At 42.4% G+C, this 19566-nt stretch overlaps 1 protein-coding gene across 9 annotated transcripts in view; it reads right to left on the bottom strand.

Moving 5' to 3' along the window:
- PHACTR1 (phosphatase and actin regulator 1) overlaps positions 1–19141 on the bottom strand; it is a 291827-nt gene extending 272686 nt beyond the window's left edge. The window contains exons 1-5 of one of the 9 annotated variants that reach the window (XM_048940524.1): positions 18735–19141; positions 17632–17773; positions 16588–16701; positions 5924–6070; positions 4716–4862 (exon numbers count right to left, since the gene is read on the bottom strand). In XM_048940524.1, the coding sequence (XP_048796481.1) occupies positions 4716–4862; positions 5924–6070; positions 16588–16648 (355 nt within the window). In that variant the 5' untranslated portion in view covers positions 16649–16701; positions 17632–17773; positions 18735–19141. The other 8 variants (XM_048940522.1, XM_048940521.1, XM_048940525.1 and 5 more) reach the window with 8 other exon arrangements.
- Between the last annotated feature and the right edge of the window lie 425 nt (positions 19142–19566).

Genomic DNA, 19566 nt, shown 5'->3' with positions numbered 1-19566 from the left:
GGAAGTTCTTGTGTCTGAAACCCTCAACTGCTCTCTCAGGTTCTTTGTGTTCAGGCTCTCTCACACCAGCCACACATCACAGAAACAACCAGCTACGAACGTTTCCCAGCTCACTAACATTAGTCTTAGCCATTCAGCTGTTTCTGCCAGGATCCTCCTCCTCCTTTACACCCTATGAATTAATTCTCCTTGCAGCAGCACTAACACAGGCTGATGTTGCTGTTTGGAGTTGTTTTTTTTTCCCCAAAAATGAGTTAATCATCACAGCTTTTAACAGCATTGAGCTTGCTTGCCTTTCTAGATGCAAGAATCTTTCTTCCCTATGCATGGCAAAACTGTGCAGAGCTACTCAGTCCTTTTCCTCTCAGCTTTGCTTTCCCAGAACACATCCCAGGAGAATGTGTGACTCCATACAAAGAGATGGAACCGAGTTTTTATCACTGAAGGGAAGCAGAGACATTTATTTCTACAGTCTGCTCAGATCCCTGGCTGAAATCTATAAATGACTTGGATCACTTGAGGATCCAGACATTGGGTGAGATATCCGAGAGACTTCAGTGCACCTGAAATGTGTGCTGTGCCTCAGGATGGACTGAGCCCGTAGGCTCTGGAGCTAGCACTGCCTGCAAGACCTCCGCTAGCCTGTTCTTTCAGTACCTCACTCCCTGCTCCCCCGTGCAAATCCCAACCCCTGCATCCCTCTGACCTTGGGTTTCCATTCAGTTGCATCACTGGCCCATGCTTTTGAGTCTAAGGTGGGGGGGATGTTAAAATTCAAGAGCTCCCCTCTCCTTGTTGTACAATATGTTCCTTCTTAAGGAACCCTCTTGGCTGACCCCTTGTACAGCTACTGCAAGGTACAAGGAAGCTACTATCTTCCCTTATATCATCTCCAAGGCACACTGGCTTTCTTTCTCCCCAAGTTTACATTCCCAGTTAAATTCCAAGTAGACAACCAACCTTGTTTAAGTGAAGACTGACACTTGGTGACCTCCCTGAATTATCTTGGGAAGACAGATAAGGTAAAGATGGCTTCTTGCTCCCTTAACAAGAAATCTCTCTCCAAAATCAGCACTGCAATGGATTGCAGTACAAATCTTACTTTTCAGCCAGGAAAAAAGCATCTGTCTGTATACAGAAGAAAACTTAGTCAGATCCACTCAAAGTAGCACTGTCCCCTGCAGCCCACAGATACGATATAAAGGGGATGGCAGAAGAAAAACACACGTATTGGATCATTTAGTGAGAGTTGTAAGTGGTCTACTTCCTTATCACTCACTCTCTCTGCTAATTTATAAAACTTGAAAGTTGCCTGCCATGCACTGCCACTGTAAACCTAGAATATTTCTCAACAAGAGGAATAGAAATAGGTCAAAGCCTCTAAAAACACATTAGCTACTCAGATGCAACAGTCTCAGGAGAGAGATGATGCCATTGAACAGTTGTCACAGATGGAGGCTCAAGTTTTCAGAAGCAATTTGGGATTAGCTTATAGGTGCCTGGATAAGAAGGTTAGAAAGAAAAATTGAAAATTGATGTTAGGAAGATGTGGAATAAAAGCCAAAGCTTCACGTTAAGAGATGGAGCCATGCCAGACTGCTAAACAAAATAAAGAAAACAAAAGATGGCCACTCAAAAGCAAGAGAGCATTTCACATTCCCCTACTGTGGCAATGGAGGAAGTCTTTCAGAAAATTAAAAAAATCATTTTTGAATGTGGACTGATTCATTATCAAATATGGAAAAAGAATTTGTATCTGTCTATATTTTTATTACGTTATGCAGCCACATTAATTTTGGCAGAAGAGGTAATCTAAATCCTTTGGGAAACATTATCCTCTTGATATGAGCACATAACTCAGATTAATAGGATTTGCATATGTATAGTAGTAAGGAAAATAACCGAGTTTGGAAAACAGCTTTGTATTTTAAACGGATTGGGAAGACCAGCAAAAATATATACTGGGGACAAATAATTGAACAGCATTTTTAACTCATGCTAGGTGATAATTGCGAGTTAATTGAGCAATATTTAGAAATGAACAAAATAAGCTAGGATATTTTGGACAGTCAAAGCAAAACTGTAAATACGTTCTGAAGAGAAGGGCAGACAAAATTTGCATTGCTAATCAGTTTTTTTGTACAGTGCCGACCAAATCTATGCTTTCCCCAAATTGACTCTGTATGCAATCTCTCAGTTGTTCAACAATATAGATAACAACAGTAATGGTATAATTATAACTTGCAGCAGAAGTAGATAAAAACCTGCTAGTTCTTAACCAGTGGTTGTAATTAAGAGTGGAGAAGGGTAGTATTCACTTATTCTACTTATGTTTCATTAATAAAGGGAGATTTTAAGTTCCAATATAGGAAAGCAGCTGCATACTGCATTCCAGCCCTGAAAGAAGACAATGACTGGACAGTGCGACCCGATGTGTAGCAGCTGTAGGAAAAAAAATACCTCTGTAAGCAGTGGTTGAGCAGCAGCCACAGATATGGAATGCATTACGTGGAAAACAAGTGATCAGCACATAAGGCAGAGGTTATTTCCTGTGCCCCACGTGTCACGTTACTTTCGTTCAGACTGAGAACAAAGCATCGCTTCCTTTCCACTCTCTTCCCCTGCACAAGCACTTGAGCACATGTAGTTGGGTGCGCACCGCCAGGTAACCCACGGGAGAGCGGACACGGCGGGCGCCGCCTCCTCCCCGCCGCGGAGCCGCTTCAGCACCGCGGGCGGCGGACAGCTCCCAGACACGTGTTCCGCCGCGGCCGCAAAGAACCCGGCGAGAGCTCCAGGACGGCCCGGAGTCAGGCTGCCACCCTACATCCAAACCTACATCGCGCAGCAAGATCACGCGAAAGTGGCTCAACAAGACGCCCAGCAGCTGTTTCCTTGGGATACAGAGTCCTTGCATTCAGGGTGCGCGGCTCGCGCTCTCTGCAGAACCAGGGGAGTAAATCCAAAAGCTCAGAAATGAAGTGGGCACCACTGGCACGTTTTGCTTACTTTGGCTCACTCACTCAATCCGGTTGCTAAGCAAATTTTTTTTTTCTTTAAGCTATAAACTACTCACTGCCAGATGGATTAATGAAAACGCACGCTTGCACTGCTTAGCACACTTTTCATGTGTATTTCTTGATAGACCAACACTACTTTTAATAATTTCTTTTAAAGGAATTCCACCTCTTAAAGTAAAGATGCAAATTCAAGTGAGGAGAGGAAAGCAGAGGAACAGAAAGAAGCTAAAAGTAATCATCACATTTTCCAGTGGATTGCAGAAAAGAGGCACCTAGGGACTTGACAGCCCTTGGGGACTTGTAGTAAAGACAACATGCCTGGCTCAGCATAGAGATGTGAAGCACCAGGTGACCTGAAAGAGTCTTGCTCTTAACTGGTTTATCTATTTATAACTACATGACATAGTATTATTACCTGTGACAGCGCAAACCAACACAGGAGTATTTCAGCAGTCCAATAAACACATGCAGCCTCGCACAATTTACACCTTACACACAGCATTGCTCTTTGTGTTTTCAATCCTTGTTCCCTAGACCTAAGACCTGGTTTCTGACACTGTACTCCAGTCTGGGCCCTGAAACATCACCAACTCACCACAGCTTGGTCTGTCTTTAAGAAGTCACCATCAGAGAGAAATAATGACCCGCTGCACAACGCAGCCAACTGTTCTGCCAATGGTACAACCAAACCACACATTACCCATTACCAAGGGTGTAATTACAACAAGGATGACAGGAGGGGGAGGGGAATCCCCTCCATCACCCAATGGAGGAGAAAACACATCTCTTTTCTGTCATCTCCAACTTTCAGCCAGCCAAAAGAGGGAGGAGGTACAGGGAGCCTGCAGCATGGAAAGAAGCAACACCATGGTGGCTCTTTGCCCCTCTTAAGGAGCTGACAGGCTGAGCTGAAAGAGGGAGCTGCACCAAAGCACACCTCACAGGGAGGCTGTTCCATCTACTGCTGGGACACAAGACGGCAGCAGGACTTCCCAATCCTCCCTCACACCCTGACAAACAGGAGAAGTTCAGTACAGTACAGAAAGCCAATAGAAAGTACTTTCTTTTTTCTTTGTGTCGGAGAACAAATCAGTTCGGGTGCAGTTTACTGTTGACACAGCCCGTAAGGGATGAAAAGGTCGGAGGAGGGAAACAGTAGGGCCTAGCACCTGGGACAAGCACCGTGTGCGATACAAGCTGGTGGGACAGCCGAAACCCCAGGTGCTCCGAGGTGGCTGCGAGGAAGGGGCAGAGGTAGAGGAGCAAGAGGCTGAGCAGGGAGGCTAGTTCTAAAGCATACAAGTAGGGAAGCGGGAAGGAGGAAGCGAATTTGGGGAGCCATAGGTAGACCAGCAAGCAGTGGAGCGCGCACAACTCGAGAGCGACGAAAAGCAACGGCGAGACAATGGCAGATTTCAGGAGAGCAGGTGGGCAAGGCGGGGACGGCCGCTCCGGCACTTCGCGGGGCCAACCCCAGCATGAGGGGACAGCGGGGCCGCGTGGGAGCCGAGGGGCGGGCGGGCCGGGCAGCACGCGGGCAGCGGGCCGGGGGCCAAACGGAGGCCCCGGGGGACCGGGGGAGGCCGGGCTGCAGCCGGCGGGCCCCGAAGGTGCGAAGCAGGGCCCGGCGGTGGCCCCGGGGTGCTCGGCTGAACCCCGCTCCCCGTCCCCAGCCCGCACCGGGCCGTCTCTCACCTGCCTCGAGGTTGAAGGAGATGCGGGCCTCGGCGAGGTACGGAGTGTCGCTTTTGGAGCGGACGCGGCGGATGGGTCTGCGGTCGATGTCCTCTTCGGATGATGCCGCCATTAATGTGGGCACGGTGAGCAGCGTGGCCCGGCGAGCTGGCGAGGGCGAGCGGCGGAACGTCGCGGGGCGGCCGGGCAGAGGAGGGGGCGGCGGGGGCGGGCGGGAGGGACGGAGGGAAAGAGGCGGGGGGGGGGGTGGAGGGGGAGGGGAGGCGAGGACGGGGAAGGGAGAGAGGGAAAGGGAGAAAGGAGCGGAGGGAGGGAGAGAGGGAAAACCCGTCAAGGATTCGCGGACGGGAGCGCCGGCCTTGCCCGCTGCCCCTCCCGCCCCGGGGCGCCCGGCGCCGCCAGCCCGGCCCGGCAGAGGGCACGGCTGAGGCGGCCCTCGGAGGCCCCCGCTTCTGCCACTTGCCCCCGCCTCCCACGACCCGGGCCAGGTGCCCCCAGAGCGGGGCTGCGGCCTGCCCTGTGCACCCCGAGCCGCTCTGGGGATGGGGATGAGGTAAACCGCGGCCACGCGTTTAGAAGGGCCAACGACGGGAGCCTGTGGCCAGCACCTGTGTGTACGAGTCGCTTTGGCACGTGTTTGGGAGATTCGATTGATTAACGAGAAGGCGGTCACTTAAGGTCGTTAATTTGGCACCGTCTCAGAGTCTTTTGCTCTGGTCACGCTCAGCACCAAAGGAACACCAGCAGGTGCCCAGTGACTGCAGGCAGCCATGGAGTTTTGGGGATGCCTTTCTTGCTCATTCCTGCAGGTTCAACACTTAGTTCTTTTGCCTATTAAACCTGCAGAGGTTTTGGAGCATGCTGGATGTTCTTCCTGTGGTTGTAATGTCAGCTTAAGCCAAAGTTTGCCATTAGGACTTAATGCCTTTGTAAAAGTTTACAATAACTTCTAGGTTTCTCGGTGACTGCAGTGGATAAGGTGTAAATATATCGTGTTTGCAAACCTATTCGGTTTGCCCTGGTGTTACTGCCTTGCCCCAGCAAACAGGGACAAAATCACTGGTCAGCACTTGCAGTAAGATTCTTAAAAGGATCCATATTCATAAATACATAGGGGCATGCAGCAGAACAGATGTGACATCCCAGGATCTCTGGTGAACCACCATGCAACTGGTGAGCAAGGGGGTACTTATTTAAGGTGCTCTTACCTGTGTCAAGGTTGAAGCAAATTCTAGCTTCTTCTAAGTATGGAGTGTCACTCTTAGAGCGGAGTCTTCTGATGGGTCTCCGGTCTATGTCTTCCTCAGAAGATGCTGACATCAGTGTGGGCACAGTGAGCAGAGTTGCCCGACGAGCTGATAAGAAAGAATGAATGAAGAGGAGAATAGCAGGAAAAATGGAAATGGGGACAAAGAATGGGAGGGGGAAAAAAAAAAAGAGAAGAAAAGAGAAATAAAATTGTTCAATGGAAATTAGAATCTGCAGCATGTAGTAGATGAGGGTGTGAAGTCCCTGTCTCACATGCTGCAGAACTTAAGGGCTGATTCAAATGATGCCAAGATGAGGAAAGATTGCAGCTCTCTGCACCTCAAAGACACAGCTAATAACTCTGTTTCTGACACACACTGCCTGTTCACAGTTACTAATTTGGCCACTGAAACCATTCTTCACAACTTGTCCATAGCTGCAGTGCCTCCTTCTCTGAATATTGTTTTTCAGACCGTGATGCCTAAGCAATGGGAGTTGCCAAGTGTTCACTTAGTTTGCAGGACTTGGTGGATTCTGTGCCCTGGAGTGCGTGAGATGATACATATAAAAACTAATCCCAAATTCAGTTTCTTGGTGTCTTAATTTGTGAGCTCAAATTGACAGCTAGTTTTTGTTCTTAATCACTCTGTGTCTTAGTGTCTTAATTGTGAAATGTGGAATCATCAGTTTTTTTAATGAGGGATTTTCTGAAAATACAAATTCATTAATGTTTGTAAAGTATTCATGTACTTTGGTGAAGCACCCGTGAGAAGCCCATGAGGAAATGAATATTTCTATCTTCTGTATGGGCTTTAAATTGCTTGTTGCCATGCCTTAAGGGAGGAGAAAACAAAATATTTAATATTAGTTCATTATGTGAGTACTGCCCACTGATGAAGCAAGTGTAGGATAGTAAAAAAATTACTGCATCATCATACAATTCGAAATTGAACCATAATACGTATGGATTAGAAAACTGAATTAATGTTGCAGAGGCAACCTTCATTCTGGCATTGCATAAGTATTCAGCACTTGACCTTACAGCCTTAATGATGTCCCTCTAATGTCGGTGTTTTTAATGTAAAATGTAATTATGAGTGTCTGTTGAGCGCATTTGGTGTCGTGCCTATAAATTACAAATCACAAACAGAAGAGCCCCTATAAATATATCCACCTCGGCTCTGTGAGTAGATAGAGGTTATCACAAATGCTAGATTGGATCTGTCTGATCACTGAAAGCGTGAGTGCCATGCACAAGTACTTTGCCAGTATGCTGTTTTTCCCTTTACCTCATACGGAGCTGGGAAGAGAATTTCTGCTTGAAACCCCTTCCTTGCCTTTCATGTGGGATTGTTAACATTACTGTGGGACTCTGCAAGAGATTGCTCTCTCTTCAATAAGAAGGTGCAAAAAAAATCTAGGGCTTGAGAGTTTCACACCCTCAAATGCTGTCCTTTTATTATGACTTCAAGGTAGGCTTCAGAGGGTTTGATTCTGGTCTGCCATGCTCTCAAATCACACCTGGCATACCACTGTGCCCTGCCCTTGTCTAAAGCCTGGGTATTTCTTGCTGTTTGGCCATCGCCTTTTTCAAGCCCATATCTCAGTGCTTTTGTAAGCTACTGCACTAATAATGAGCTAATAATGAGCTCTATTTTCCTGCTGGGGATGGAGAGCTGATGGTGACTAAGTGCAAACTCTGCAGCCTGGTAACTGTGATTCTTTCTTTAATGTTTTTTTTTTTCTTTTTGAGAGTTCCAAATAATACCTGTCAATTAGAAGCCTTCTGCTGCCTAAAACCTGACTTAGGTGCTAGGAATGATAGCATGTAATTAGTGTGATTTAACAAAAGCTGTCATGCTCTATTTTCCAATTTGCAGAGTTACATAGTTTACCAAACATGCAAATCTGTGCTGCTGGATGTAGTAGTTATTTCTGCTCTAACTTATCTGTTTTCTGGTTTTAAATAGATTCCTTTCAAGTTTTTGATCCTTTCTAACACAACATTTGAATCTGAAGTAAAAGCAAAGGGCAAGAGTTGAAATTGATTTAATGGGGCCAGCTATTTAGATTAAGCTAAAGTAAATACTGCTACTAGACTGTAAACTATTACTCAGTTGTAACAGGGATGTACAGTAATGAAGATAAAAGAGAATGGAAAAATTCTGCAAGGGAGAATTTTGTCTATGACATCATCAAATTTACACTTAAGGAAGATTTATCAGTATATGAAGTCAGAATTGTAAAAACCATCTCATAAAAGAACCGTGTAAAAAAAAAAATAGTCATTCAAACCTGGCATGCTTTAGCTATAGTTAAAGTGAGAGAAAAGGCATCCATGCATTTCAGGGGTGAATGGATGACAGCACAGGAGACCATGTAGAAAAAAACCCCACCAAATACCAAATTACATACACATTTCTTGTAAACAGAAGAGTGGACTTTCCTATAGTCATTTATAAGTCATTTTTATTTTGGGGGTCAAAATATTGGAGTCTAGCATGTATTCATTTTGATTCGAGGTAGGTGGATGCAGGAAAACGTTTCCTGGATTGATCGTTACATATTATTTTAACAACCATGATTATCTCCCATTATGCATATCACCAACAGGAGTTTTCAAGAATGACTTGAAATTTTAAATAAGCATATGAACATTTTAGAGGGAATTAATTTGGAGTAAATATTTTTGCAACCGAAGCCTAAGATTGATTCTTACCCAATCACAGAAGTGGGAGGCATGGTTGAAGACATTCAAATATCCATTCAGTGGCACTGAATATGCATGTATGTCATGAGTACAGCTGTGCATGCTCTTTTCCTTACTGTAATTCATTGCACTCCATATTATGGAAATGACTTGCCATATATTTTTTGGTAAAGCTGACAACATTTCTCCCATGTGACCACAAGTCCATTGCCTACAATCAGCCAGTGTCTCTAGCTTCAGATACTGTCCGCAAATGAGCTCCATGTCTTTAGGGTATCACCCTACAGGAGAATTAGGAACTATCCCCTTGAAGGTCTTGGACTATGGGAATGACGTTCTGATAACTGTTGAGGGGCCATTTTATACTGCAAATGGATTTGAGACCAGCATCCAGAAGCTCCTTTAAAATAATTCTACCTTGACGCAGAACACAGAGCAGTCATTTTGGCTAAATTCTTTTGTTCTCCTTGAATTGTTCCTGATATGACAGGAATCAGCACATTTTGCCAGCATCATGTCTGATATTTGTTAGAAAGGGAACAAAAACGGTTTCTTATGGAGGAAAAACACTTAAGAAATTGAGTAACATATGTAATGACATGCTAGAATTGATTATATATCATCTCATATTTGTTTTTTTGACAATACTGCATGTTATTGAAATGTGACACAAGTATGTGTTAGGAAGAGGGGAATGAGAAATGCATGAAGGATTATAGTGCAATTTCAGAGGCATTTGAAACATGTGATTTCAATTTGTGTCGTTACATTGAGAGGAGGTCCTATTTTTGAGAACTGAAATCACTGAAAACACGAGGGATGGTTTGCAAAGAAGTTTTGTGTTTTCCATTTTTTCCCATGAAAATAAATTTTCACATACTTTAATGTAAATATAAGTATTAGCATTAATATTTTTTTGCCAAAAGTCTAGCTTTATGTCTTGGAGAGCTATAATAATTGATTTTTTAAAGACTCACTTCTTTAGAAAAGCTTTCAGAGGTGAAATCGTTCTCCTAAAATGAGTCAAAGAAAATGTGAAATATTCACCTAGATTTCCCCATCCACTTTTGCCAATTAACTTTGACTGAAATGTTAGCATATCTTAGTGGTGACTCAAATACTCTGGTCATTTTTGGTTTAAGTGTCTTTATCTACAGAGTCTAATTTGCATCACTAATTCTTGCCTGTGAATTGCAAACAAAATCCTTAATTTTGATCCCACTTCAAGTGAAGTGCTAAAACGTTTCTGCTGGAGATGTCTAGACTGAAATGGAAAGGGCAGTGTTTCTGATGTGTGTAATCACAGATGACATGGAAATAACTGTAAGGGGATTTTGATTTTACGACAGCAATCCTTAAGATGTTTTGGAGGAAAAAATTCATTTCTTAGGGCAAATTTTGACCACATTTGTAGAAAACCTTTGAAACCATTTTAATTGCAGTGCTGCTGTTGCTAACAGTAGGAGTCTTTCTTGCTAGTTATTTTCATTAGATAAGGGTGTGAGCATCTTATTTCATTTCCTGTATTCTGCCCAGCACCTTCTCCTCTTTCAGTTTTCCTCCTTTTGTGGAAAGGGCTCACCATAGTATCACACATAGATAATGCAGACAGACGTGATTTTGGCTAGATGAACTGAAATCGTTAGTTCACATAGGTTTTGATGCATCTCAAATATGATGCATCTGTGCTAGAAAAAATACTAGACTGTGAAAATTCTTCTTTAAAGACAGTCAAACAATGGGTCCAAATGAATGTTTACCAGAAAATCTTGTGGGCTGATATAGTGCTACTTCACTTTTGACTTGTTTTAAATTTAAGTGGTAAAGAAGAACTTTTAAAGTATTGGAGATGTGAAATGGGGTATGACTGTCAGGAAAGGAAAACAGTAGAACGTGTGTGCATGCACTGGAGAGGACATGACTTGTTATTTATGAAGAATGATGTATAGGCTCATGTCTCCCAGGTAAACACAGAAGTACGTACATATGGATTGCTGCATCTCTCTAAATGAAGCTAATGAGATCTTTGACATCAGTCTGATGGACACTGATAACCTGAAAGTTCTTAGATTCACAGTTGCAAGCAGTAGTACATAGGGCAAAAAGGCATCCAATCTGTGCACAAGCGTGTTATGCTGGCTTGTGATGTTTGGGTAAACGTTTCTGTACCTAACTAGCATTTTTTTGTACATTTTAGAGGAAATGTGCTTTTACTTCTGCCTTTGCATCCAGAGACATAGGCTTTAGAATACCTGTATTAAAAAAAAATTGAGAAGGGTAGGGAAGAGTAAGGTAATGAAGGGGAAAGGGAAGGGGAAGGCAAAGGGGAAGGGGAAGCTTTGGGAAAGGAGAGGAAGGGAAGGGAAACAGCTAGATGGCTAGATGATTATGAAATGGGGCAAGCAGATGTTTTGTTATTTTAAATTATTTTTTAATAGAACAAAATACATTTAGCATTCAGAAACAAACTTTTTCAACTGTGAGGAATGCGGAAGTTTTCTAAAATTTTTTGTTGCATTCTAGTTCTATTTAGATATGCCATTGAGAATTAGAAGATTCTTATTTCTTCTAACTTTAGTTTGGCTGACTGGATATTGAAATAAATAGCCACAAAGAAGTTGAAGTGTAGTTACTACAACGCACGGTGAGCTATGTTAATAGAATTGATGAGGCTAATCTACCTGACTGCAAGACCATGGTGCTCAGTTACCAGTTCCTAACTTCTAACTAATGTCAGAAGATGTGGGAAGGGGAAAAAGCATTTAAGAAGGATGAGGGAGAGGCAGATGTTGATTGTTTACTTCCTGGAATTTAAAGGCATGGGAATTGATTACATCAGCAATGTTCATTTGCCATTAGTAATTTGCCGTCATTAATCTCATTATTCTGAGAACAAATAACATCACGTTAATAAGACCTGAAAAATGTCATAATTCTAAAGAGATATTGGTCTTTACAATGGGTAATAAACAAAAATAAATTGATAGGTGGAGTGTCCAAATGCTACTTCTCACAACAAACATCTGCAGTGGAATCAATGTGGGCTAGGATTTGGAGATAGTGCAGCAATACTTTTGAGAAGTACTGGCCATCGTTTAATATGCAAAAGCAGGAGGGAAGCAGCGCCAAGTAGTCAACAGTGATTAAAGTCAAATGTCAAGAATGAGTCAGCGCTGTATGAATTAAAATAAGTGAGCAAAAGTGAAGCATGGGGAAATAAATAAATTGTGGCAACAGAGTTGCAGCGGGGAATGTAGGATTAAAACTTGAACTGGGAGTATTTTATTAAACTCTGAAAAACACTAAAGTAGTATTTCCTTGAAGCAATCTCTTGAGTAATCATTCCCTACGTGTCTATCCCATCCAATGCATATGTTATCTGGCTGTCCTATTCTCTGTTATCCACTTGCCCAATATACTACGTTGTTCCTTATTTCCATACTATTCTACTTTGCATTTTTTAAATTACTCCTCACATTCATCAAGTGGCTTGCAGGAATGTTGCAACCAGTTTGAGCATATCTCATGCTAGTGGATCTATAAATAATTTATAGATACAAAGATAGTTTAAGATAAGCCTTCAAGAGAGTTTTGTTCAGTTACTGAAGTATGCGCAGTGTATCCTGCCAAATGGACCGGCAAACAACTTCGACGTCTGTAGGAGCATCCTGGAAACATTCAATCAATTTTAAGTTCAGTTAATCTTAAGTTTCGTGCCCCCTGCTGGGTAAAAGGAGATAAGACTGGAAAAGTGGACGTGCAGGTCTGGGAGAAATTAGAAATTATCTTATGATTGAGTTAAAAGTTGCCTGAGAGCAGGGAGGAGCAGAGAGTCGGTCTGTAGAGAAGAGGTGGACTCACAGCCCAGAACAGCATCCTGACCACGATGTCCAGCCTGTCCTTTTGGGTTGTGGTGTGTGGCTTCATTACAACTTGACATATTCTAGGGAAGTTGCTCCCTTTCCAGAATTGGGTGTTTTCTTGCCTGTTAACATGGGATCTCTCCATGCAAACAAATACCGCCAACATACTTGTCTTGAGTTCACTGCTTAGGCTTCTTAAATTGGTGCAGAGCATTAGTCATGATTTATATTATCCTATGGAAGATGTCTACGATTAGGTGAACCCTGCTTTCAAAATGATTGCTCTTCTCTGCTGACACCTGCCAGGTAACTAGTTAGGTGTCCACACCTTCACTGAGAATGCCTAAGGGGCAAGTGAGCTGAATCCTGCTCCAGGCAGTGGTAGATTTGTATTTAGAACACACTGACATTCCAAAGTGACCAGTATTTTCAAAGGGAAAAATAATTTTCAAATATTAAAGCCCAGTTCATATTTACATTTCAGATTTTGACTTTCCTACAGAAAGGTGTTAGATACAGGACCACAGTCCCTCTTCTCTCGCTTCTGACTTGCAGATGCGTCACCAGGCATTACGCAGTTGGCAAGGACACCCCATCTCCTAGATCCCAACATACGGTCACAGAAGAGACAGTCAGGATATTTCTGGCTGGTATCTGAAGGCTACAGCCAGCTGGCTTCATTTACCAAGTTTTCTAAATCTAGACAATCTTTGCTGCCAGATCCAGCTTTTGTGACTTTTCCATCCCTCCTGCTTTCACTTTCTGTGGAGGAAATGGGGAGCAGCTGTTTGAGCAGCACATGCGCCCAAATGGCCAATATCCTCTGTTCTGCACTCAGCCCACAGGAGGGAGGTGATGGCTTCTGCTGCAGAAGGAGAGGATGGGAGAGGAGGCAGCTGATAAGGTAACACCTCTCTCCTCCTACCCTACAGCAGCAAAGGCAGCTCTGCAGCTTTCTACAGGGGTAGAAACAGCCTGTGGGTGTTAGTGCAGGCAGCATGGGATAGAGAACCAGCTAGCTGCTGGTGCCAAGACCCTGGTTCTGTCCCTTTGCTAAGGTCAGAGAATCCTGCACTCATCTACAGAAGACCTGAGGTCAGCTGGGATGTGGTATAATCTGCTAGCAGCGCTGTCACAGCTCTTTGAGTTCCTTCCAAACATCTTGCAGCCCTATTCCTTCCCTTCTCTCCCACTCACAAGGAGTGGGTACAGTTGAGAATGAGTGCTTTCCAGCTGCTATTTGTAACACTGTCATGTCATTAATGTGAAAACATTGGAAAGGAGGTTTTGTTCTTGATCTGGAGGATCAAAGGATTAAAAGGCAGAAGTCTCCCAATCTCACAGGAAGAGTAAGTGGGTCATAAACCCCTATTATATGATATATGAACAGAGTAAATTGTAACGCAATAACTGTAATAATAACTACAGTAATAACACATATAATGCATTTTGATATTGTTTTTAATTAAATAGTAGAACGCTGTAGTCTTCTTTCACTCAATTCTAGCATAACAAGGTTTTAATGCACATATATAAGCTCTTTGATAGCATGATTTGCTAATGACATTGTGTTATTATATTAACATCAAACAGTTTCTTGTGATACCATTAGGTAGATCTGGTGACAATGCTTTCTTGAAGATATTTCAGTTCCCATCTAGCAACTTGAGCTAAGCTATTTATGTTGGATGGGTGCCTCACAAACAGTGTGGTTTTGGGTGTGTGTTGTTTTTTTTTCTTCTGAAAGTTTAAGCTAACACAGCTTAACTGTTTCTCAGAAGGCAGATAAGGAATGAGATAGGTTCCTTTTGCCCATGTTTGGAGAAATCATTCCATTATCTCATATAGAAATGCCTATGCTGTAGAAAACAAAATTTGGCACGAGGTACAAGATGCCAGGAGTTGTGAGAGAAGTACAGGCAGCACCAACTGCACAGTGGGAGAGGGTTGAGTTCTTTATTGTGCACGGGGGGTAAAATAGCTCAGAGGAATGAGATTATATCAATACTTTTGGGGCTTAGGGAGGTGATAAAGGCGCCTTCTGAAGGAAGCATTCCAGATGAAGCTTTTCCAGGGGATTATCATTTGGCTCATTGAAGCCATCTCTGTCTCCTCATGCTTGGTGCAAAACCTCAGACAGTGAACGCCTCCTGAAGCTGGGGAAAATGCATTAATAGCAGCAGAGAAAGAGATGAAAAGTTCAAGGGGACTGAGCATAAGCGCAGTTTGGCTCTTGTATCAATGAGCTCTTCCCACTTACAGAGGTGATGAGGAGTTGGGAGCCTCTGTACCACACTGTGATACACAAGGGAAAGATGTCATTGTTATTGCTGTCTTTGAAAAAAAGGTTCACATGCAGATGGACAGAAAGTCCACAGTTCTCAGTGCTGGTTTCTGTTTGTTCTGTCCAAAAGGTAGAAGCCCTCGTGACAGATCTAAATGTCAAACCCCAGCTGATCACCTGTGTATCATACAGATCGTACACGATACATTTCTGCATAATGGATTCTTCTCTCTTTGTGTTTTAAAGGGCAAAATAACTGCATTAAAACAAGGAATCAACCAGGTACTAAGTTGAACATTTCAGTGTCAACAATATAATTTCTCCAAATATGGGTAAAATAACTTTTTCCTTGTCTTCTTGGAAATATTTACAGTAAATGTTACCTGTGTAACTTTTACTAGCTACCTTGTGCATATTAATGTAAGTCTTCCATTGCACAAATACATATTACCTCTTCCACAGTCCTCTCTGTACCTTGCAGTGCACAGGAAGTGTGCTGTCGATAAAGTAGTACAGTTTATAAAGCATTAAAATGCACATTTCTGATTCTGTGTTTCTATGGAATAGAGAAGAGATCTGTTCCCATAGGGATATCAAAGAACCTATTCTAACACTGCTTCTATAGCAATGCTCAGGCATCCATTGCTTTTTTGAGATGGAGAAAAAAATGAGCAAAATTAGTCATTATGCTCAGCTGGTTTTAACCTGACTTTGAAGAGCTTAGCATTTGCTTCTGCTGTTGTTCAATTTGGAAGGCAGTATTGTGACAAGAAGGGGTTTCTGGCAATGTTACTTTGTGATGTACAGATGAAAATGCATTACAGTGACCGGGGCAGCAGCTGGGCAATGCAGCACCTCAGTTGAGCCAAAGGTTAAGTGCTGCTGACCTTGATGTGTCCTGGGATGGTGGCATTCCCCCAGTGGGTTCAGCTCTGGGAGGATGGCCTCCAGAGGGAAGGCCAAATTCTGGTGTCTGAGCTTTGAATGGGAGTAGCAACTGATGAAATTAATGGCAGAAAAAAACTACTGAACCATGATTTTGGAGAACGGTATGTAAAAAGAAAAAGGCTTGCTACATTTTTCTGCCATTTTGTACAATGCTTTAAGGAATAAAAACCCCTCCTCTTTGAAACTGCAAGTTTTCTCCAAAAATAGAACTGACGAGGAAAATGTGAACTGACTTTACCAAAAATATCATCTGTGTCGTGAATAGTTCTCAGCTATCTTAAAGCAAACAAGTCTGATTACTCCTTTGCTCTCTTGCTGTTCAGGTGAGGCCAGTATTTCACCGGGAAGGATGCAGACCACCCTGAGTGTGCTGCTTAGATACAACACATTGAAATGCCTCAGAGCTTTCCCAAGTCAGTTGTAGCTCCAGAACAGAACTATACCAGGCAATGTACCAAGCCATCCCAATAGCACTGAGAAGCGAGAAAGGAGGGGAAGGACACCACAGTGTAGCAGTGTGCAGTTCCCTGCTCCCTTCAGCTTGTCCAGTCTGATTCTGCAGCCCCAGCCTGGATCTCATCTGTTCCTTTTGCCCCCACTGTACACCAAGCAGCTTTCTTAGCTTTTCCTTATCCTCTGACGGGGCAGATCAGCCTAATCATTACTCTTCTTGTAATCACCTTTACACCCTGTGTATTTTGAAGACTTTCTGCTTTCGTACATTTCAGTAGCTCAGTCACAAGGGCTGGCCATTGCGTGGCACTGTACACCCTGTATAGTTAAAATAGTAATTGTTGAGATACTGCTAGAGTCTCTTACCTTGGGCTCCTTGACTGTAAAACATTCTCTGAGCAGACTCGACATCCAAAAAGTAGTCCATTTTGAAGGAACTTAATGTGTGTGTGCAACGCTCTGGTATGATCAATCAGATTCCTGGGAAAGCAACACAGATGTCAGACAGAAGAAAGTTGTTGAGTTTCTTGGTGGGAAAAAAAAACAAACAAAACAACAGCATAGGCAGTCATTAAAGGATGTAGTTTGGCATATTAGAGTCAAAACATTTTCAAATCGCTATTCATAGAGCTCCACAAGTATCCTTTGCTATTTTAGGATATTTGGTTTAAACCTATGTCTAAAGACATAAGAGAAAATTGCTGCTACAGTAATATTACCTTTTTAGTGCAATCACCTTTATGCCAGCCACATTCTCAATTTCTTTCAGTACATACTTAGGTTCCTCTGCCTGTTATATTTGCACTTAAAAAAGAGATCAGAAATCCTCGGGGGTGCCCAGGTCACTCAGTGCCAAGGGCAGCAATGCTGGGACCGCTGAGCAGTCGCTGTAACACTGGTGCTGCATACGACTAAATACAGCACTAGAAAAGAAATGAATAGAAGAATGAACAGAAACCAACCTTTCCTTTTTTCTCCCCTCTCACTGACCAGAAAGAAGTAGCAGCAAAATACTGCACCAGTAGTTTTAAAAGCGGTGATAAGAGTGACAATTAAGACATGCTAGGATACTCCCAGGACAGTTTCTTAGTCAATATTTGTATTTTTGGAATCCTTCTGAACTTTGGGTCTATCTAGACCACAGGTTACATCTATCTAGACCACAGGTTACACCTCTGCCAGCACAGTTCCTGGGATTATGCACCTTAACCTGACCCATGCTACCTCTTTCATTTTCATCTGTTCTCAGCAACTCACATAGAAATCCAAGGTTTGCAGAACAGGCACAATCCGATCTGCCTTCCACACCTCAGTTAGTTACAGCACAATCATAAACATGCAAACAGCTCTGCACGACGTTTACTTTAAGACAGACAGACAAAAATACCTCCAGTTCTTTTCCATACAAACCTAACAGAAAGATTTGGGCAGAGAGACTTGCGACCCTTGCTTCAAGCAATTCCTTTAATTACGTTGGCAAAAATCAGGAAACGGGGGTTCCAAAGCTTTTTCTGTTTTCTTCAATTCAGCTTTCATCAACATGCAGTCCTTTCTGAAATTCAGAAGCCTACCTTGGCAAGGAAACTTTTAAAATTCCTCAGCAATTAACTTGACTGTAGCACTCCCAATCCAGAAGCTATACTTACTGCAAAATATCAAGAGCTGCCCGGCAGTCGTGTAAGCTCCAGTAGTTTCAAGGAAGGTTTCTTTGATCTTACTAAATGTCCCCAGTGTAAGCAAACAATTTTGATTGTTTGATTGGAACTCTGATGAATAATGCATAACGTCAACTGGACTTCCTTTATCAGATAAAAATGGCCAGGAGATGTTGTTACTTAGCAACAAGAGGTGACACTATGATCATCTTCTCCACTCCCCCTCACCCTTCATACTGAAAAATTAAGCCCCTGGTTTCGATTTGATAAAAACTTTCCCAAGAAAAAAAAATCTTCTTCAAGTTTCCTGAAGAATTTGTTTTTTTTTCACTCCGATCTTCCTCATTGCAGCTCGTATTCTGAGGTATTTTTAAGTGTTTCATAATGATTAACCATAGGATTGTTTTCTGTGTAGAAATTTGCTTCCAGTAAGTGAAATGCCTACTTTCTTCATCTACCATAAGGGTAATGAGACTGTTAAATATTTTGCTATGAATATAATGTAAATCATGTCTTAGAAAGATTCAGTTCTTATCTGGTACTGCTTACTGGACAAGGCATACAGAAAAAAAGCAACACACAAAACATGCCAGTAATATTATGAAATATATAAATTATCCAGAAACCTTTTCCATACCAGAATTCCTACTTTTAAGTGATTCATTCATTCTTGAAGATGCTGTAATACTTGAGACAAGCATTATCTAGGAATCATTGCATTTCTGCATGAGATACAGCCTTGTACAAAAACACACGGTGAAGCTTTTTGCAGAAAGTATGCATTGATCAAAAGCAGAAGCACTGTGAAGGATTTTGAAAATAAATAAATAAAATCACATGCAGGAGATAAGTACTTACCAGTGTTACTGACCTCTTTCCATCCCACTGTCATGGAATAAGACTGAACAAATGCAACCCAGTCTGTGAGCCAGAATGAACAGCTTCTAATTTTCACTTCAACCTCGAAATCAAGAGTACTGAATACAGAAAGGTGACGGATCTGCTGTTTTATATTATGATGAAGTGAAAGCTCTTAGCACAGATCTGAGTAGAACTGCTTTTTTTTATACTACATTAGCCTGCTAATTTGAGGAAAGTGAAAGGCTTTGTTTTACTGTCTTTTATCTGTTCTCTTTGCTACCCCCACAATTTCATTTGCATTTAAAATTATTCTTATGTCTCCAATGCACTCCAAGGTGTGGAGCATTTTCTAATCGTGATGAATGTTCAGTGTGGTTTTTGTGCAATTCCACTTTTATTCTGAGCCAGAAACATGGTGAGTAATTATAATTGCCAGCTATTTTCTAGAATGAAATACAGAGTGGTTGTCTGATGCAGTTTCTGATTTTTCCTCCATTTAGCAGTACATTGCAACAAACTACTCAGTCAAAGCATCAGTAAAAACATAAATCAAATAGCGCAGTGTCATGTCATGATAGCTTAAACATGCATATCCACAGATTGTGAAAGCAGAATAAGATTCTACTGAGATAATTTCAATAATAATATGCCTTTCTCAAGTTTGAAAGTGGGCTTGGACAGTTAATAAACTGAAATGTAACACAGTTATTTTTTTGTTGGCTTCCAGTTGATCTAGCTTAGTATTCCTGGAGTCTCACATTGTTTGGATTCGGAGCCCTAATGAAGCCAGGCACTGGGGGCTGACAAAGGCGTTGCTATTAAGTTGCAT

The sequence above is a fragment of the Lagopus muta genome, chromosome 3, assembly GCF_023343835.1.
Source record: "Lagopus muta isolate bLagMut1 chromosome 3, bLagMut1 primary, whole genome shotgun sequence".
NCBI lineage: Eukaryota > Metazoa > Chordata > Aves > Galliformes > Phasianidae > Lagopus > Lagopus muta.
The sequence above is the reverse complement of the archived record's forward strand: the minus strand, read 5'-3'. Positions and strand labels throughout refer to the sequence as shown.